Genomic DNA, 20,838 nt, shown 5'->3' with positions numbered 1-20,838 from the left:
CCATGCAGAGCCACAGACAATCCAACTTCTGGTAGAGAAAAAATGTCAGGATTTGACACCAACTCTTACTCCACATAGAAGTCTCTTTATTGCTGTGCCTGGCTAATTGAAATAATCCTGAGGTATGCTGAGAGAGACGGGTAATTTATAACTTGCTTTGAATAATTCAGCACTGAAGACTTATGCATGTAACCAGAGTTTGCTGAAATATAGGAAAATCCTTTCAGCCTAAGAAAAAAGCTTCTACTATGACATGGCACAGCTCTCCAGGTGGGATATTGAATGCAGTGAAGCAGAAAGAGACTGCACTGGCTGGAAATTGAGAGCAATCTAGGACATGATTTTTCTGTTTAACAGTGGAGCTCTCTCAGCTCCGGAAGGCACTCAGAGTGAGGAAATGGATGGAAGAGCTGTGCTTCCAGATCTACAGAGCAGTTTGTTTCAGTACAGGGCATTTAAAATGTATACATTAGTTTGATGAGATGAAATGGGATGGAGAAGAAGATGAGTTGTAGCCTGTCTATGCTGTGGATTTAGTGAGAGTTATAGTTTGTATCCAAAATCTGAAGAAAAAATGGTGCAGCTGTGGAACAATACTGTTTTGTAAAGTTCAGGATGCCAAATGGACTTGGTCAAGGTCATAGTTGTAAAAGGCTCTCCCTTCTTAAATACTTATAATGAAAGCCTGCAAAATATTTCACCATCTCTGGAGAGCAGCGTCATGTTCTTGTCCTGTGGTAGTGCTTTTTAAGCAAAATCAGCATGGTCAGACATGGAACATCATACAAAGTCATGAAAACTGGCTTCAAACCTTCAGGGCTGTCTTCTTTTTGCAGGCAGCCTTTGGACAACAGAGTGCAAGTGAGCATGGGGATGGGGATGGTGGCTCAAGGGAGCTCCTTGTAGCAGCTCTAGGCCATGGCTGCATCTACCTTGGGGCTGGCCTGAAGAGGCACAAGAGAAGAATGTTGCTGTCAGGGGAGGAGGGCTGAGCATCAACCAGGACAGCCTAAAATAACTCTTTCCTCCCAGACCAGGGCAGGGAGGAAACTCACAGTTTAGGATTTAAGATGTTCACAAATCTGGGTAAATTTATTTCCACTGCCATTCTTCAGTGACAAGGTGGCATTATCCCCATTCTGCACAGCCAGCACTGAGGCGCAATAAGATTAGGGTTATGTGGTCCATTTAATCTGGGTGTCCATTTTGCAATGCTTTTGGCTCAGTTACAGAGCTTAGTCAAATCTGTACAGAACATGTTATATAGGGTCTCACTGGCTGCAAATACAGCCCTGTGTGCTCACTTCTGCTGCCAGTTGCAGCAAAAATTTCGAAGCTGGCCCCCAGCTAGCAAGAAAAACATGCTCTGTGATCATCTCTCTGAAGCATGGCTTGAGTGGGACATTAAACTCTGAAGTACTGAGGTGCAAAGTTAAAATTCAGTTCTCCTGCATGTGCTCAAGACCACTTTTTTTTTTTTTTTTTTTCTTTTTCCCTCTGCATACTTTTTCCTCCTTCACTAAGCATCCAAATGTCATTTGCAACAAATTATAAAGATTTCTTTATTAGCCAACCTTGATTTATCTCTGGAATTGCTCTGTTACGTGCTGTAAATGAGTCTGGTCTCCAAAGAAATGGTATGGTTAACTGAAGGTTACACATGCAGAAGAGGGCAAATAAAGACTACATATTTTTATGTTAGTGCTGTCCAAGTTTTAGGGAGGACAAAGGTGGAGAGGTAAAGATGGATTACTTTCCTAAGGCCTCTAAGAAGAGTTAGTGTCCCAGTTCAAAAATCAGGAGTTTAACATTTCTTGACTTTTCAGGTTTTCTTATGTGATTTTTGCTTTTCTGAATCTGTTTTTTCTTACCACGCTTGATGTCATGCCCTTACTACCTTTTTCCCTTTGCCATCTGCAGGTGTTTTTCTGTTGCCCATTCAAGTGTAAGGAAGGTCTAACTTTTCCAAATCCTAAAGGACAGGAACAGCACTCTGATCATGGCTTTCAGTTCCCCATATCTCACTCCACTGTCCCATACAGTCAGCTGAAGTACAGACATCTGCAGAGTACACAGTGAATGAGGACAGAGAATTCACAGATGCTGGGGCTGGGCGGGCAGGAGTGGGGCAGCCTGCATCATATGCAAGAAGATGTCGCAGAGGCTCTGGCACAGGTTGCCCAGAGAAGCTGTGGGTGCCCCATCCCTGGAGGTGTTCAAGGCCAGGCTGGATGGGGCTTTGAGCGTGGGGCATTGGGACTGGGTGATCTTTAAGGTCCCTTCCAATCCAAATGATTCCATAGTTCTGTGATTCCGTGACTGTCTCTGGACAGAGCTGTGCTTTGTACTGGCTTTAAATATGAAAGAATAATTGACAGCACAGACAACTGAATGTTTACCAAAACCTAGTACATATATTATTGCAGATCTTCAGGTAATTTAAGTCAGTAAAACCAACTGTGAGCGTGTCCTTCTTTACAGAGCAGAAACATATCACATACTGTGAACGTATCATTGTCCCTCATTATCAAAAGTTGTGGAGTATGAACAGTGACCCAAAGAAATCCCAGGTGAGCAGACATAGTGCACTGTTAGTAGTAATAGGCCAGATGTATCCAGCATCATCTGGTGTGTTGGGTAATGGAGCTAAGTGCTCCAAAATGCTCCATTTTTTAAAAAACATGATGGACATTGCAAACAAAAGGAATGATCTTTTTTTTTTTAAAAAAAAAAAAAAAAAAAAAAACCAACAAGAAATATAAATAAGTAAGTTCATTAGATAGTGCAAAGCCCAGATAAAATATTCTAAGGATAAGAAATAGATAACGAGCAAGAGATATATTTAAAGATTAATTAATCCCTGCACATGGCATATTGAGGCCATATTATGTTTTCATCTCACCTTCCATTCATATGTGCATCTACTTGTGTCTTTAATTATTCCTTTTCTTAGTCTCTTATCTCTCACAGATTTGCAAGTAAAATCTGAAATGCCTGGTTTGGACAGTTACAAAATAGCTACTCTGAGTATTTTAAAAGCTTGATTTTTATTTTTTTTATTTTTATTTTTTACTTCACATTTCCTGTCCAGATAGTGGTTGACAGCTGTCTCTCCTAGAAATTTCCATCATTTTTCAAAGTAAGAAAAGAAGATATTTTTTGTTCTTCTGCTTAATAAGTAAAAATGGAATATTTTTTAGGCCTTTTGATAAATCATATTTAAAGGAACAAGATTATGCATTTTGAGCTTTGAGTTTGGTCTTGGTGGGCTTGCATTATGCTAATGTAGTCCTTTAATTGTCAAAAAGTCACTTTTCTCACACCAGGCTTGTGGTGAAAAATTGTTCAGCAAGCCAGATTTTAATCATAAAAGATACTTGGTGCAAGAGAGTCATTAGTGTGCCACAAACAAAACTAGTAGGACTTCAGAGATGAGTGGTGCTTAAGAATCTTGCTCTTACCTATTTAACTGTCTGCCTATCCTGTCTACCAATTTAAAGTTAGCTACACCTGTGTTTGTCATAAGTATACTAAATATATAACTAACTTATTTGATGTTGAGAAACCAGAAAGACCAACTGGAAAATAATACAGCAAAATTTTATAACATCTTCAGTTTCTCATTACAACATGCACTAGTAGTCCGTAGCTAATTATATGAATTCAATTTTCCCCCTCAAGCACAACTTCTGCACAATGCATTTAAGCTGTGTAATTAGTGGTTTTGATAATTAATTGTTTTTCAAGCAAGATTTTTTTTGTTATTGCTAATGAAATTATTGTATCATTGGGCTTAGCAACTATAGGAACTCTGTTATTTTACCTTGTGTTTCAAAAGCTATTTCCTATCTGTGTTACCAGATGTCACACTAATTATTATCTGCAGACAGGAATGCCAGTTCTGCTCTAAATGTAAAGCATTATGCATTAAACAGTGCAAAGCATTATGCATTAAAGCATTATGCATTAAACAGTGCAAACTACTGTTATGGTCCAGTATGCTAATGCTTTGAAATCCCCTCTTGTCTTAGGAACTCCTTGTGACTGAGTCTGAAAATTAAAACAGGGAAATTTGCAATCAGATCTGGGAATCATTCACTCCTACTTAATGCAGTTCACTGACTGTAATTCATCTTGCTATCTGGGTCTGACTTACTCACTTTCATTTGTGTTCTGAGAAATACTGATTATACATTTTTTTTCAGTCTGCATACAAAAAAAATAATAATTCTCGTACATCTTCAAGGTTGCAGCAGTGTTGTGGTTTTTGTTTGTTTGTTTCTTTCTTTCTTTCTTTTTTATTGGTAAAAATAAGCAAAATTTGTCCCATCCTGTTTATTTGAAGTAGGAATACTTTTAGCACATGTATTTTCATGCCATTAAAAGCCCAACTTTTTCAAACTCTCCACCTGTATTAGCAATGGTAACTAGTCATTTCTAACAATAAGAGACATGGGGCTCTTCTCACTTCAGTTGTAGAAGAGAAAGAAAAATGAACTGTGTTTTGGGGTAGTATGCCTCTTACTTCATAATTAGCTCCTATATTATCTATGCAACTCTACTGATAATTTATCTATTCATTTATTAATTTATACTGTGGAGCAGTTTGGATGAAAGGCAAAATGAGAGGTAATGTGCTATGTGGCATGTTCTGTGATGCCTGCTGAAATATGGGGATCCGTAGAACATAGGACAGTGCAATACAGTGATTTGGCTTTAGCAACCTAATCCTGTGAATGCATTCTTTTCTTTTCAATTTCTTCTGAAATCAATACAGAGCAATTAGAGCAAGGAATGTCATTACTTTGAAGAGCAATACCTCTCAGTGCCACAATTCTGCATATGCGAGACAAGTGTACCTCGAGAAAACAAAACTGCTAACATTTGTAAAGGAGCCTTTAATCTCTTTTCATTGAAGCAAAATCTGTATTCCACTTGCTCAGAGAGGACTTCAGGAGCAAGATTGCTTTGTAGGTGATTCCTGCATAGGTGTTTTTAAGGAGCTAGAGTAATAGACTACACTGGTAACATATCTAACTATATATATGATATTAGAAGCTTTGAAATGCTGTAACACTATGATAATGTATGTACTTTGCAGCAGTTACATGCTGTTATAAGTAGAAGCAACCAGAGGACCTGATCTCATAAGTTATACAGTGCAGATATTTTACTTCAATCTTTTGATAATGGGGGGTTCACAAATATTTGGACATTTATCCAAACCAGACCAATAATGATTTGATGATCACTACCATCGGGTGATATTGCTGGTCTCCTGTTCTGGTTACAGTATAATAAAACGTATTTGTGAAAAGAGGTTTGAGGAAGAAATGATTTTCTATTATATTACATTTGACTGTATTTTTACTGTAAAGGTAATTTGTTTCTTTACATACAATCAGTGGCAATTTAAGATCTAGCAACAAAGTATGGAATTTCCAAATTTCCATTCCAGCCAACAAAAAGCTGAATAAGGAACTTTTCTTTAGTGCAGGCAGCTGATTGAATTCATTTCAGAGCTGAGGAGCTATGGTAGGCTTCAGCTCACCTACCAGGACATCTAAAGTCTAGATACTTAGGGTAATCATTGGAGTGCTTTCAATTTTAAGGAGAGACGTGGCACCTCCTGCCGTGTTAGGATGTGATGATTTGCATTGCAGAGCTGGCTTGTTGTTCATAGGCAGCAGGAGGATCACTGGCCGAGCTGGACACCTGACTACTCGGTAGCTGAGTATGGGTGAGTTCAATCCCATCCCACCCATTCTTCTTTTTCCTCTCGAGTACATGTACAAACATGCTCTCAAGAAAACTGAATGTAGGCGAGGGTCACTAACAAAATACAGCAGTCACTGGATTAGATGCAAAAGTTCACCAAGCCTAAAGCAGTGTATGAGTAACAACAGGACCACAGTCAATTTCTGAAGCTGTCCTGGAGCAGTGCCATTATTGCAGGGGTCTGATAGGGAATTGCACCTTGCTGGGCAGACATAACCACTTCCAGCCATCATCAGCCCAGAGTACAAGGCAAGAGGTAAAGGTGCCAGCTGTACTCATAGCTATGTGGCAGAGCTGAGGCTTTTATTTTTTGCAAGGGGAGGTTTTTCGAGATGGATATGAAATTATTTCATTCATATCAAAAGCAAATTGAATGATGTCACAGCAGACTGTCTACTGGAAACGAAGCCAGAGGACTAGTGGGTGCAGATGAATGAGCTCTAACAGGATAGTTTGAACTGATCCTGACCCTTTACTCCTCCATTCTTCCTTTACTCATTTTTCTCCTAACAGAGAGAAACACGTCATTTCATATAATTACATTAAGCCCTCAGAAATGACTCATAATATTATGGGCACCAGCAGAATTAACTGTCATGAACAGTGGAAAAATTTTAATCCAAAATGTATTGTTTAATCTAAATTACAAACCTTTGAAATGAAACTGTTGACTTAGAAACTTGTAGTCTAGTAGTAGCACCAGTAGCTGCCTCTATAGCAAGAACTAAAGCTACAGATAAACATATTTTGTTATTTTAAATAACATCAAGTTGCTATAGTCCCGATTTGAAAAATGAGTGAGAAATTATTAGACATTGTCTTAATGATTGTATATTGAAAAACTGAAACACCATGAATGCAAAGGTTCCTGATCTGGAAAAAGAGGTGTTTAAAATTAAAACCAAATGCATGATGCACAGTAACAATATCTGAAAGTGTTTGCTTCTCTGTGTGTGCGCATATAAATTTACAAGTGTGTACTGTCTTTATCTGCTCATATATACAGAAGATACTATAGTGCTTCAAATTTCCTTCCTTTTTCATCTATAAAACTAATTGCAAATTATTTCTTTTTGTTCTTCTCACAGCTGAATTTTTATTCCTCTTGTGGGGTGTTTATCTCTGCTATGCAGTGCGGACAGTCCCATCAGCATTTCATGAGCCACGTTATATGGCTGTTGCAGTTCACAATGAGCTCATTATCTCTGCTATATTCCATACAATTAGGCAAGTGATCTGTAGATCTAGTAATTAACTATTTATCTTTCAGGTTTCTTATGGTGCAACTTAAAATGGGTAAATGGGATAGGATGAAGAATGGAAGGTCTCATAAATATTTAATTCTGCAAATTAAGTAACTACTAAACTTAAAACTGTTCCCACAGGATTCAAGAAAATGTACAGTCAACTTGTAAATCATATATTTAGTGGTTTTTTTTGTTTGTTTGTTTTTTTCAGTATTGCTAGCTAATATGATCTTGGATGAAAGTAGGTGCAATAAATTAGATATATGTATATATCAGTATATGTGATAAATTAAAGGTAGCAGAAATACTGTCTGTCTTGAATCATTTACACTCTGCTCATTGGTTTGTATCCCTAGAAAAGCAGCAGGTAAGGATGTTGGTTTATATGAACTTGTCCTGGTGTGTAACAGATTGGCAAAGTGCAGCTGTATGTTGAGATAATTGCACTGGTTTGTGCATGCAGCATAGTGGTTTATATGCTGACATAAAAAGTCATTATGCTGCAGCAATAATATAAGGCTTGTGTTTCTTATAAAACTCCTAATGAGCTCTATGTTTCATACTTGTAAATCATTAGAATAGTAACAGATAAATAACAGTCTTTGCCAGAGCTACATGATAATTACCATATATGTTTTGCTGCAGAGTACTTTGCAATAAGGAATTGGTCCTAGAAAATTCAGAATAGCAAGATAGCGTTAATTTCATCTCATGCTCTAAGAGATTCTTAGGACTTTCTTATGGCATTCTTACACCTTTCTTTGCCTCCTGACAGACCCTATCCTATATCTACTCAGATATTTTTTTAACGGCACTTCACTGACAGTCTTCAAATACTCTTCTCAGTTTCTTGGTCTGTCTTGGAGCTCATGTTTCTCTGTGCTTTCTTGATGTTTTCTTCCATGTTTCTGCAACTTTTTATTTCCTTAACCTTCTCCTAGCCCCTTATGTATGTATCATCCACATACATTCAAAATCTTCTTTACTCCTTAACACAAACATCTAAAAAAGAAACCCACGATTTTTAAAATTTGTATTTGGTTGAAGTATCTTTCAATTTCTGATAGAGCAGACATAAAATTTGCTTGCAGTACTTTTGAATTGGCTATAACCAATATGGTAGCCCTTCAGTCAAACTTTTCCCCCATTAATTGATGTTCCTAAACCATACTTTGGTCTATGGTAGAAGATACAGTTCAGTGCATTAGGAGAGGTGTGCTAAGAAGTTTCTTTTAGCAATAGGACAGGATGAAAGAAACCTTGGATTGAAGAGAAAGGGAAAGGGGAAAATGCAACATTTTCATTCCCTTCAACCATGAGGATTTTACTTGAAAGCATTAGGAATTGGAGGAAAAGGAGGGATTGAGCTCTCTTTTATAGACTTGGTCCTATTGCATTTCCGATCAGGCCAGTGATTTGTTTGTTTTCAGTAATAGATTTCCAGACTTTATTCATTTTTCCAAGATGTTCCTACAGTATCTGAAGTTAACCAAAATACATGTAAATACATGATCCCTCCTGAGATTATGTCCATATCTTTATACACAAGTCCCAACCTGGTCTCAAGTTCACTTTTCCTTGTGTGAGTTTGTTGTGTGTTTTTTTTTTTGTTTTTGTTTTTTTGTTTTGTTTTTGTTTTTTGTTTTTTGTTTTTTTGTTTTGTTTTGTTTTGTTTTTCTTTTTTTTCTTCTGGCTTCCCTGCCAAGCTCTGCATGTAACTGAAAGAGCTGTAATGTTAGACTTATATCTAAGTTGTCATGAAGTTGAAAGTGCCACAATCTTGAAGGACATATACTATTATGTGGCAGCAATCCAGTCTGAAAAACCCTGAAGCTCATAGAAGACTGATATGAGCACTAAATAAAACCTCAAACTGCTTATGTTTGTTCTTCTTTAAAAGTGTGATTCCCATTTCAGAAACAGAGGATTCTTGATTGTTTTCAGATCAGCATATTATTAAATTCCTGCCTTGCTCTTTCTTGAGAAAATTGAGAAAGAACATTTCTCAAAATGTTCTTCTCAAAAGTACTATTGAGAAGAACAAAATGTATATGGGAAAATCTCATTTGAATAGAAACTCTGTCTCCACAGAGATCAGATACAGGGCTCAGTTAGTAACTTGCATATGTGTCAGTAGCCCCTCTTATTGTCCCTTCTTTCTCTTTTTCCATGCTTGTTCTTCTGCCATCCACCTTAGCCCTTCTCTGTCCTTGTGTTTTCCCAAGTAAACAACACACCCCTCATTACTTTGTCATTTCTATCGGTTCCAGCACTCAATTTGGTACTTCTGGCTTCATTACCTAGGTGATCACAAGCCCTTACATTGGTACCCCTGACCTTGCAAGTTCTGCTCCCCCCAAAGCCCCCAATGCTCCCTTCAATTACCTCTGTAGTTTTGCTGTCTTTCTCCTTTAACTGCCTGTCCAATTGTGCCATTCCTCACGGCACAATCTGTAACTTTTGTTAGCTTTTTGCTCTGTCATTTGTTATATCCGGCAGTCTCTCATGTCATCTCCAATAGCTCTCACGATGTGTTCAGATAGCTAAACTGCAGGCCTGAGCCTCGTCGTCTGCCTGCACACCTTAACAGCAACAGGTCTGTCAGAAAGAAGAATTTATAACATTTTATTGTGCTCATGAAGCACTGCATTTACAAAGTAATAAACATGAAATGATAAATACATTATTATGGCATATAAGGCAGTGTTTCATGCCAGACTATTTCTGTTAACAAAAGCTTCTGCAAAATATGCTTCTGTGGGCTTGGGTAAGTTGCAAATCTCATTTCGATCTGAGTGATTTATGTAGACCTGCAAATTACAAGCCAGTGGTGAATCCATTCATCCATTGCATTGCTTATAGTTGATATCTTTGGGAGCTCAGTAAAGCAGATAAGCCAAGCATGCTTCAGTTAACTTTAACTGCAGTGTTTGTCCTGCCACTCTTTTAGAAAGCTCAGCAAGGAATTGCTTCATGTAGGACGTTCAGCCACTCATTTCCTAGGGTTTGTGGGGCTCTTAGACCCTGACTGCTCCTACAATCAAGACCATTTCTCTTCTCCCCACTAAAATGCATTTCAGTTAGTTATCTCTTTGAGGGCTTATCAGCCACACTCTGTAGCTGTGATCTCTGGACATCTTGTATTTACAAAGCGCACTGCAAATTTTCATAGTACACGTGCTTACCTAACCTAAAATCATCAGTTCAGATCCTTAATGTAAACTGCCGTAACTCAATTCACTCTAAAGAAACTGATGATTTACACCATCCAAAAAAACACCAGCTAAGTAGAGGGAAAACACGAGACTGAGAAATGTCCTCAAAGGTCTGTTGTTTCTTTTTATACTTTGTTCCATCTTGTGTTTTGTTTTGTTGTTGTTTTTTTGTTTTTTTCTGATTCGTTTTGAAATCGTGGTATGTAGGTAAAGCATGTGCATGTAATGTTTGGTCTGTATGAAGCTGTACAGAACAAAAATAGTTGTGTTTGGCATTTCAGTGAAAAGAATCCTAAAGAATGTTAAAAATGTTAAATCTGATGCACTGGAGAAAAAGCAGTGAATTGCAACACAATTCTATTTTCAGATTCATTCTTGCTTCGAGACTTCAGTCTGACTGGATGCTGATGCTGTTCTTTGCACACACACACTTGACTGTGACTGTCACTGTTGGCCTACTTCTGATCCCTAAGGTATTTGGTTCTCCTGCCTTTTTTCTTTTGCCAAGACCAAGGAACATAAATGTCTTGCAGAAGTAATTCTATATAAAATTAGCAAGCAACTGGTAGAAAAAGAAAATGTAAAATTTGGCTGTAATGCCTAAAAACATGTTTTTTTCTTTAAAAACTCTTACACGTTTTGAAAAATTCCTTCTTTCTACTTTCAAAATTCCAGAGATTTAGAGGACTTTTAATTTTAATTTAAATTAAACAAAAAATGATTTGATTCATATGAGAAGTAAAGGATCTTGCCTGATAATGCTTACTTCATGTACTTTGGTGACTGTGCTGTTGTGCTATTGGTGATCAGACAAAGAGTTTGGCCAAGGGGATAAAAAGACTAGGGTGGACTGTTAAATAAAAGTGGCATAAGGAGCTCAGACTAGCCATGAGAAGAAGTGGTTGGGACTTCAACCAGGCAGTTGTTACTGGCTGGAAAAGGAAAATTCTGTGCAAGTCAGAGCCTGGGACATCCATGTCCTGCATACCCAGGAGAGACTTGGCCCATGATGTGGAGCCAGGAGCAGAGCAGGGTGAGAAGATGAATGTGTGCCGGACGTGAGAAGATGCAGGATGGCAGGGTGCAGGGAGGAGAACAGAATGAGCTTTGAGCACTGCGGCTCAGCTCCCAGCAGGCTCCAAGAATGAAATGACAATATGTCAGTCTCACCAGGGTAGGGAAACCCCAGGTAGCTCCACCTGTCCCTAGCACCAGTCTGAATCATTTGAATGTAGCTTTCTTCTTATGCAATACCCCAGCAAACACATGATTTTATAATTGCTTTTGGAATGACCAATAGCATCAATCAAAAAGTCAAGAGTCAAAGGGAACAATGAAGGTGAAAGTTGCATATGAAGGAAGAATGGAAAGCAGTTCAAGTTAATGCAATTTTCAGTTTAATGAAGCTGCTATTCCTATCTTTTGCCTTTCTGTCAGGAGAGGATATGCTGATAAACTCTCAAATATATGTATATTAAACAGCCATAAGCAAGGGACACACTGATGCCTTAATACTGAATATCCTTGTTACTTTTTTAATGACTCAGCTGGTCGTTAGCAATAGTTTTGTTTTTTATCCATATGCTTTATTACATGTCTTCAGAGATACCTTTCTAGACTAGCCTAGAAAATTTGTTAACCTTTCTGAAACTGACTCATAACTAAGGATATTCATTTCAATTTTTAGCTTATTTTCTGTGTAACACTATACAGACTTTTCTTCCAGCACCCCGAAGAACTGAAGGAGTAAGAAGATTCACAAGGTTTAGTTCCATTCATAAAGTCCTAAGGCCAGATGACTACATAGGCAATAGTAACCACAGATGAATGAATCCATATGAATAAAAAAAAGGTTGCACAACCTCTCCCTGCAATGCTTGATCTGGGCATTTGCTAAAACTTACAAGAGAAAGATCATCTTATTTCTTTTTTTTTTTTTCAATTTTTCCCCCTCCTTTTTTTTTTTTTTTTTTTTTTTTTTTAACATTGGCCACCTTATCTCTTCTTTTCCAGGGTCAGGATCTAAAATGGGAGAACTGCTTTCTGCAGGATTATTCAGCTGCATGGAATATAAAATACAGTCATGATTTTAGCAGCCTAATTGCTAATTCTCACTGAAAGACTGTTCCCATATATTTGTCATGCTCGCTTAATATAAATGCACTGTAAAGAGGCTCAAATAAGCATCAAAATGAGTACAAAGGTGTTGTGTTTTTTCTAACACAGATCTCTAAACCTTTGAAGTTAACTCACCATGAATATGAGTTTCTTCCATACAATGCTGATATTCTATAGGACACTACTTAAACCAGTAGAACTTATGGGTAGTATTTTGAGTTTAGAAAACCATATGAAATCTGTTGTGATTGACTATGTCATAAAAACTGTTGATGTAAATTTTTGCAGTGCACTGATGGCAACATCTTTGTTATGAATGCCTATTGCAGTTTTCACATTCAAGCAATAACCCAAGAGATGATATAGCTACAGAAGCTTATGAAGATGAGCTCGATATGGGTCGATCTGGATCCTATCTGAACAGCAGTATCAATTCAGCATGGAGCGAGCACAGTTTGGATCCTGAAGATATTCGGGTATATATAACTCACTTAAATATCATTTATTTCAATAACACTTTTTCCTGTCAGTAAACTCTGAATCACATCTGTGTAACTTTTTTTGCAGATACCAGATGAAACAGGTCAGCTTAGGTCTCTCAATGATTCTGGTAATCAGGTCATGTAAAATATCATGGGAAGAATTCACTAGTGTGAAGAGAAGCCACATTACTAGTTGTAGTGGAAGTCATGCTGGAGGCTGAGGAGGAATAAGCATCCACAGCAAGAGTTGTTTATCAGTTTACATGGACTCTTCGAATTACCTGGAAGCACAAACAGCATTTGGTGTCACTGTGATTAGTTGTTTGTACATAATATATACATAACTATATAACATATAATTTTAACAAACATAGGAAATAGAAACAAAACTATGTTATTCCTATGTTAAATAGTAAAAGGGCAACTCTGCCTGGAACTTTTCTTACAATCCCAGAATACTAAATATCTGTAGGGGTCAGCAGGAAAGCTTGCACAGGGTATTGTAGGAATGTAACTAATTGTGCATGCTGTATGATGCACAACTATGCAAGGTAACTGGTTTGTGCACCAAGGTTGAACTCAATTTTAAGGTAGAAGAACATGAAATTTGAGTTCATGGAGAAATGGCATATTCAAGAACTAGAAAAGAGGGTGAAATAAGTTTAATGTCATTTTTAGAGCAATATGTAATGCATTCACTGGGCTGCTTGTTTGACTGTGTTCACTCTACGTACTATTTTTGCTATTTACTTTACAGGATGAGTTGAAGAAACTATATGCCCAGCTTGAAATCTATAAAAGGAAGAAGATGATTGCTAATAACCCACATCTTCAGAAAAAAAGGTGCTCCAAGAAGGGCCTGGGTCGCTCGATAATGAGGCGTATTACGGAAATCCCAGAGACAGTCACCAGGCAGTGCTCCAGGGACGAGAAGGACCTGCTGGAGCATAGTGCTGTGAAGAACACGTCTACACTGAAGAAAAACCCACAGGATTCCACCAGTTCTGTAAAGCCAAAAGAAGAGACTATCAAAAACAGAGTCTTTTCATTAAAAAAGTCCCACAGCACTTACGATCATGTTAGGGATCAAACAGGAGAACCTAACAGCTTAACTACAGAAAGCACAGACGTTATGGCTGCTGAGAATTCACTTCTGGATTCCTTGACTGGTAATGATGTAACCAAAAAAGCTCCTGAAAAGGTTGAAGCAGTGTCCACTGAATCGGTTCCTTTGGTGTGCAAATCAGTAAGTGCACATAATTTAAGTGCAGATAAGAAGCCTCTGCATCCAAGAACGTCCGTGTTACAAAAATCCCTCAGTGTTATTGCTAGTGCCAAGGAAAAGACTCTGGGACTAACGGGTAAAACGCAAAGTCTAGAAGAGAGCACTAAATCTCATAAATCTCAGCAGAAGGGTAAGGAGGCCAGCAGAAAGCACTCTGCCTCTGATAAAGGGGAGCATAAGGATTCTCATCGGAAGAACTCTACCCACTCTGAGGAAGCAAAGAAAACCCATAAGTCTGGAATTATGAAACAGCAAAGGGTTGCTCAAACACCCACAAATCCAGACACAGGCCCAGGTAAGTCTCTGCACAAGGACACTTTTGACATAGGAGAAGTTTGTCCTTGGGAGATATATGACCAAACTCCTGGTCCTGTGCCTTCTGACTCTAAGGTTCAAAAACATGTGTCTATTGCTTCCTCAGAGCCAGAGAAAAATCACCCTTCCCAGCCAAAGGGGAAATCTCATCATAAGCAGAAGACACCTGAGGGGTATCAACAGTCAAATCAACAGAGCTCAGAGAAGGTGGAGGCAGCCACTCGGGAGGCACAAGAGCAGCAGGTTTTTGAAAATGAGAAAAAACAGTCAAATTCCAAGCCTCAGGTCTCACCTGGGCTGAAGTGTGAGAACTTTAATAGATATGCACCGAATATTTGTGCTGGGGAGCATGATGAGCTACCCCCGAAAGCAGTGGAAAACATCAATAAATTGGTGGAACAGAAAAAAAATGCCTCTTCTGAGGGAAATGTGCTTTCATCTGACTCCCGTAAGCCAAGTAGTTACTTACAGCAACCTTCAGCATCTCGAGCTGAAGTCTGCCCTTGGGAGTATGATACACCAGATTTACCAAATGCAGAAAGAAGTGTAGCTTTATCGAACACCTCTGCTATAAGTGCAAATAAAACAGCAACACCTCGAAAATAAGAGGCTTTTGGACTGAGGAGAGTAGCAACATTGAGAAGAAAGACAACAGGAAAGACAGAGGGGACTTAGGCCAAAAGGATCTGAAAATTCCTAAGGAGCATCACTTTAATTAAAGGAATCAGCACAACAAAAAAGTAGGAATTAAACAAAGCAAATTATTATTATTATTATTTATTTGTTGAGTGCCAACAATGTGATTAGCAGTGCCCAGAATGTGTTCCCAACTCCAAGGATTGTACTGTGTCAATGAAAGTAACCTGCCTTTGTGAAATCACTTCTCCTTTAAAAGGAAAAAAAAAAAAAAGGTGGTAAAAAACGCACACTAGGTCTTAACAGAATTATTTCTGAATGCCACAACTGGCTTTAACTCGCCCTTGGGACTTTAGAGATCCAACAGAAGTAGGGCACAGAAAATGTCCTGATGGCAAAAAGGGGTATCAATGAGCAGCTGTTAAAATGACGACTTTTCACTTTGCATATTTTAATCTTGATAGCACTGCTAACTCAATGCATCCCAAAAATACATTTTATATAATGATTGCTCTCATTTTCTTATTACTGTGTGTTTAAGTACATTGTTGTGTCTCATATTAAAGCATTCCAGATTGTATAATTTTTGCAAATAACTTTGATATTATGTGACACAACAACACATTTATGCAATCTGCAGATATTTTCTTCTTATTGTAACTTAAAATACCTGCTATAGACTTTTTGTTAATATATAGAATTACAGTAATCTTCCACTGGCTGTGGAAGCCGTAACTCTCATTGGGAAATTCCTTTGGGCTTTGGGGATTTTTTTTTCCTTTCCTGTGATTTATATAGTGAACTTTTTGTTTTATTCTCTGTTACTTAAATTTATAGTTTGATACTGTATTATTCAGGGGTTTTATACACAGCAAGTTATTTGTTATGCACTTCCCTGTTAATGCTCATAGACTTTGTTAATAGTGGAAATCCAGTCGTCTTAGCTGCATATTCTGGTAAGTCTTAGGACAACTTATCTGTTGTTTGTTAGAAATTGGAAAATATAATCTAAGAAACCAGAATACCAATTTTAAACATCCATAATGATGGTCTTGTTCAGTATTTCATACTGAGGATATATTTCTAAATGAGACAAGCAAGAATGACAACAAATATACCCCAGAAATGATGACCTGCTTTTACTAAAACCAGACAACCCTGGGAAATATATTAGCTAGCTCATATGGAACAACAGTTTACTGTTTATCCCTGTTGGCAAACCTCCAGAAATTGGCCTTTGGAGATACACAAGTGAGGAGAGAGAATCTGAAATATTTCTCTTCCCCTATATATGCAATTGTAATATACAGCAGGAATTAAAATGGTGGCATCTCTCTCCCACTCTCCAAAAGTTTATATTTTATTTATTTATGTTTAATTTATACATACATTTACAGTAAAAGTTAGTATTTAATACAGTACTAATTTTCAGTAATAGCTACAGTCCTCATCCTGCATATGAGCTTAATTCAAAGGTGGCCCATTTACAACTATGAGTCTTAGTGCAGAAACACTCATGGTATACCACCAGGGCCTAAGAGGTATCATAGAGAATCTGTGCATCACTAATAATAAAAACTAGGTTCCACCCTCGCCCATCTGAATGTAGTACCAGTGAAGTGCTATTCACTAGAATTGGCTGTACATACAGTACTCCAAAATAAAGACAGCTCAGTCCTAAAGAACTTGTGCAATTTGAGAGAAGTGATGGGATTCAATGAAAGAACACGAAATGAGGATGACTGAATAGAATGTGTTGTTTAATATATATATAATATATATATATAATAGATATTTATATATGTTTAATATATATATATATAACATGTCATATCTAATACACACATGCACATACACGTATGTAGTATAAACTGATTTTTGTGGCATCATAGAAAAAGTGGCTTAAGATAAAATGCAACAATTGGAGGGACTTAGACAAGCTGGACATGAGGAGGATATTTTTGTCCTTTGGAAAGGACAGGAGAATACAGGCCCATCTACGCTGACAGAACAAGACAGACCTGATCTTCCTACTGCCTCTGCTAAGCCCAAAGCTGGGACATGCAGAAGCCTAAGCCAATTGGAAAAAAGTCAGCTCAGGTCCCAGTGCTGTCTGAACACGTTGGCCTCATTCGTAAATTCTACCAAGAGTAAGAGCTTGTTAGCTCCAGATGATAGTGGCCAAACTGCCCCAAACAACCTGGTGAGCCTGGATGGTGCTCGATTCCACCATGGGGACATGCTGACTTAGGTCTTTGCTATCCTGGGCTGGTCTGACTCCCCGACTCCTCTTTTGTAGGATGTAGTCATGGCCTTGGAGACCTGGTCTCTACCTTCAAGACACATCTGGCCAGGACCCTTACTTTGGCCATCTGTGCACCCACTTTGCCCAAACAGTGCCAGTGGTGACCCATGTACAGCCCAAATCTAGCTTGCTATTTAGTTTGGAAAAGAGCTGGGGTTAGAGCCCATGTGCCCAAATTTCCCCTCCCCAATCCCAGACACTCACAAAATTTGGCAGTAACTTTTCCATCAGCTTCAGTGGGATTTGATCAGAGGGAAAGTAACTCTAAACTGCCCTGTGTGGGAAGAAGTCCACCCTGAGAACACAGCTCTCTGGAAGTCCTGCGGGGGCACGTTGACCCTTTCCAGAGAGATACACAATTAAACCTGCTGAATATGGTGATCACCTTGTGCCTCTCCTACCCCTGGAAGAAGGTCCTGCAGCACGTTCAGGAGGTGGTTGGTATGACTGGGGAAGGAGGGCAGCTTACGTCAGGTAGCCCTTACTCACAAAGGCGCTGAGGTTAGAAGTGGGCATCTGTAGGGGTGTCATGAAAAGAGATTTTTGTACATCCTCACTGCCTCTTAGAGAAGACATTCACAAGGAGCAGGCACCAGCCCTGGTGCCCTCCCTTGTCCTCATCTCCCTTCTTTACCTCGAGGACACACTGCTGCTTGGTGGATGCTGCAGCATCCACCAGGAATGAGGGCATCCATGTCAGCAACCCAGCACCACTGTCCCTTGCTGCACTGGCAGGATCCAGCCCTTCATGCATAACTGTATCTGTGCCGCTGTTCTGTATCTACAGTTCCTTACTCATTTATTTTTTTATTTCTTTTTTAAAGATATCCTCACTAGAAACACAGAAACAAAGTCCATTCCTTAGCTGGTGTACATCAGCCCAGCTGCACTGGCAGCAGAAGAATGAAGGCTGGTTGACCAGGGAAAGCACTGGCTTGTGTACTCTTGTTTGGTTTTGTTTTCTTTCATCCTGACCCTTTCCCTCACTTCTTAAAAAGTGTCTGTTATGGTTCTTTAGGCTTGTTGTAGTCACATATCCTAAGACTGATACAATTGGAGAACTTTCCTTGAGAAAGCAACAAAGCTTTCCCCAGTTTATTTAGCAATGGATATTTGGGCTACAGATTCAATTGGTAATTTAGATTATTTTGCACTTAAGAAAGAGGGGCCAAACTTCACTCAACTATTATATTTCACTATGATGCTGCTAGAAACATTGCTTAATGAAGACATACTAAGTTAGACATAAATAATGTTCTGTATTTCATAGATTTTTCTCCACCAGCATATATTGGCTAGATTGCTTAGTTGTCTTTTTCTGGAGTTTCATTGTCATTATTCAGCCAAGAGAAGTGCAACTCTAGAATTAAGATGTTTTCTAGCAGATCTGTTAAGAGAAAAGATAATAAACACTAAAGTCACAAACATTTGCTAGGTTGTCCTTTTAAATGCATGTGCAAGCTGCATTTCTCCTTTATTTCTAAGCCATGGTTTATAAATAATTAGATTTATACCAATCTTATTAGACTTGTATAATTTATGCAAGATTATACGCTTTAAAATATAAATCAGTACACACCTATCATCAGCTTTGGTGGCATCATAGACCTGAAACTGGACAATACTTTTATATTTGCTCTCCTTAGGCTTTTGCATGCATATGACAACAGGCAGGCCTGAGAAAACACTGCCTTTTGACTTTTAACATTTTAGCTACTCCAAGTTGTAGAGTATATAAAGCTGTAAGTCTCTTCACTTTATAATGTGGTTCTTATAACAATGTTATCTGGCAACCAACAGCATCCACCATGAACTACTTGATAGATTTATGTTGTAATGTGTTGCAGCATGTAAATAATGTAACTTCTCTGCAATAAAGCACATTTATATGAAATCTGTCTACAGCCTTTTGTGTTGTGATTTTTCTGAAGTCATTGCTGATCTAAATTAAACAAACTAAGCATCAAACCTGTAAAGCAATCAAAAATGAGTTTTACAGGTATATGATCTGATCACAACATCAGCATTTTCAGGATTTTCCTTATGTTTTCTTGTCATCAACAGTTGGACTAGCTGCACACTGTGTTCAGGATTTCAGGTTATAGAAATAGCATGACCAACAGCTCTCTTTTCTCAGTCACTACAATTTAGAGACCAAAACTGTAGGATTGGCACTACATTCTTCTGAAAGTAATTACAACTAAAACATTAGAAAAGATTAGGAAATAAATAGATGGCTGCCTATGATGTCATTGTAAAAGCCTATAGGTCACCTGTACAGTATGTGCATGTCTGGATTCCTCATCTAATTTAGAAAACATGTAGAAAAGGTAATAAAAATGATCAAAAAACAGAGAATGGCTGATGTGTAAGGAGTGACTAGATCAACTGCAGCTTGTTTAACTTGGAAGAGAGATGACAGAGCATGATGATACTTACGTAAAATAAAAAATGGTCTGAAGGTGATTAGAAAACTGGTATTTGCTGGTTTTCATCCTGCAGGAATTACAGAACACCCAGGGTGGCCATCATGCAGCATTTTAAAACAAATGAAGTTTTCTTCCACATATGCCGTAATTAAATTGCGGAGCTCATTTTCACAGATTGCTGTGGATACCAGGAGTTCAAAAAGCATTAGGCAGGTCATAGAAGAGAGATTTATCAAGATGCCTGAAAACGGTGGATGAAAACTCTTAATTTGCAGTTTGCTTAAAGAATTGTCTTTACATAATCACCCTGGTTTCTTTCCATAATCAGCTACTACTGGATATGGGGCTAAGTGAGCCTTTCATCCAGCACAGCCTTTGTATATTCTTATGTCTGTATAAATAGTTAGGCTTAATTAGTTTATTTTCAGTTGTCATACCGTTTTTATTATTGTCCCATTATTCATGTAGGAGTTCCAGTAGTTTCTTGCACAGGCACATATTCACTTATAACTTTCAGAGTGCCTCCTGAGTTGAAACACTGCAGTTTCTGTAATCATCCTGAGTCATGATATCGAGGAGTGATGGGGCCATGACCATGAGTGGGAGAGAAGGGGAAGGGAATTATGTACATTCACTAAGTGAACTGTGCACAGTTCTGGGTATCTGGAAGATATAGCCTAGACATTTTACTCTGAACTATTTCATGAAGTTAATCTCAAACCTAAGGCTTTCAGACATGGTGTTATAACTAGCTGGGTCTTCTGAGCTCCACTTCTGACACTTGCATGGCTTTTAAGGAGTAAGGGAAGGCCAATCTAGTTCTGGGTTCCACAACACAAGAGATGGACCTACTGGAAAGAAGAGTCCAATGTGGGGCCACCAAAATGATCTCTTGTGAGGAGAGGCTGAGAAAGATGGGTCTGTTCAGCCTGGAGAAGAGGAGGCTCAGAGGGGAATCTCACCAATGTCTCTAAATACCTGAAAGGAGGGTGCAAAGAAGATGGAGCCAGGCACTGTCCAGTGGTGCC

At 38.4% G+C, this 20,838-nt stretch overlaps 1 protein-coding gene across 2 annotated transcripts in view; it reads left to right on the top strand.

Annotated features, from left to right (window-relative positions):
* The window catches only part of GPR158 (G protein-coupled receptor 158), a 194,536-nt gene extending 175,261 nt beyond the window's left edge, over positions 1-19,275 (top strand). The window contains exons 8-12 of one of the 2 annotated variants that reach the window (XM_084511197.1): positions 6,867-7,005; positions 10,608-10,713; positions 12,688-12,834; positions 13,598-14,420; positions 14,547-19,275. In XM_084511197.1, coding sequence (XP_084367323.1) covers positions 6,867-7,005; positions 10,608-10,713; positions 12,688-12,834; positions 13,598-14,420; positions 14,547-15,046 — 1,715 coding nt within the window. In that variant the 3' untranslated portion in view covers positions 15,047-19,275. Of the gene's footprint in view, positions 1-6,866; positions 7,006-10,607; positions 10,714-12,687; positions 12,835-13,597 lie in introns of both variants that reach the window. The other variant, XM_084511196.1, reaches the window with a different exon arrangement.
* Positions 19,276-20,838: the final 1,563 nt, after the last annotated feature.

The sequence above is a fragment of the Aythya ferina genome (genome assembly GCF_964211825.1).
Source record: "Aythya ferina genome assembly, chromosome: 2".
In the NCBI taxonomy this organism is placed as follows: Eukaryota; Metazoa; Chordata; class Aves; order Anseriformes; family Anatidae; genus Aythya; species Aythya ferina.
Note: the sequence above shows the minus strand (reverse complement) of the source record. Positions and strands in the feature narration are given on the sequence as shown.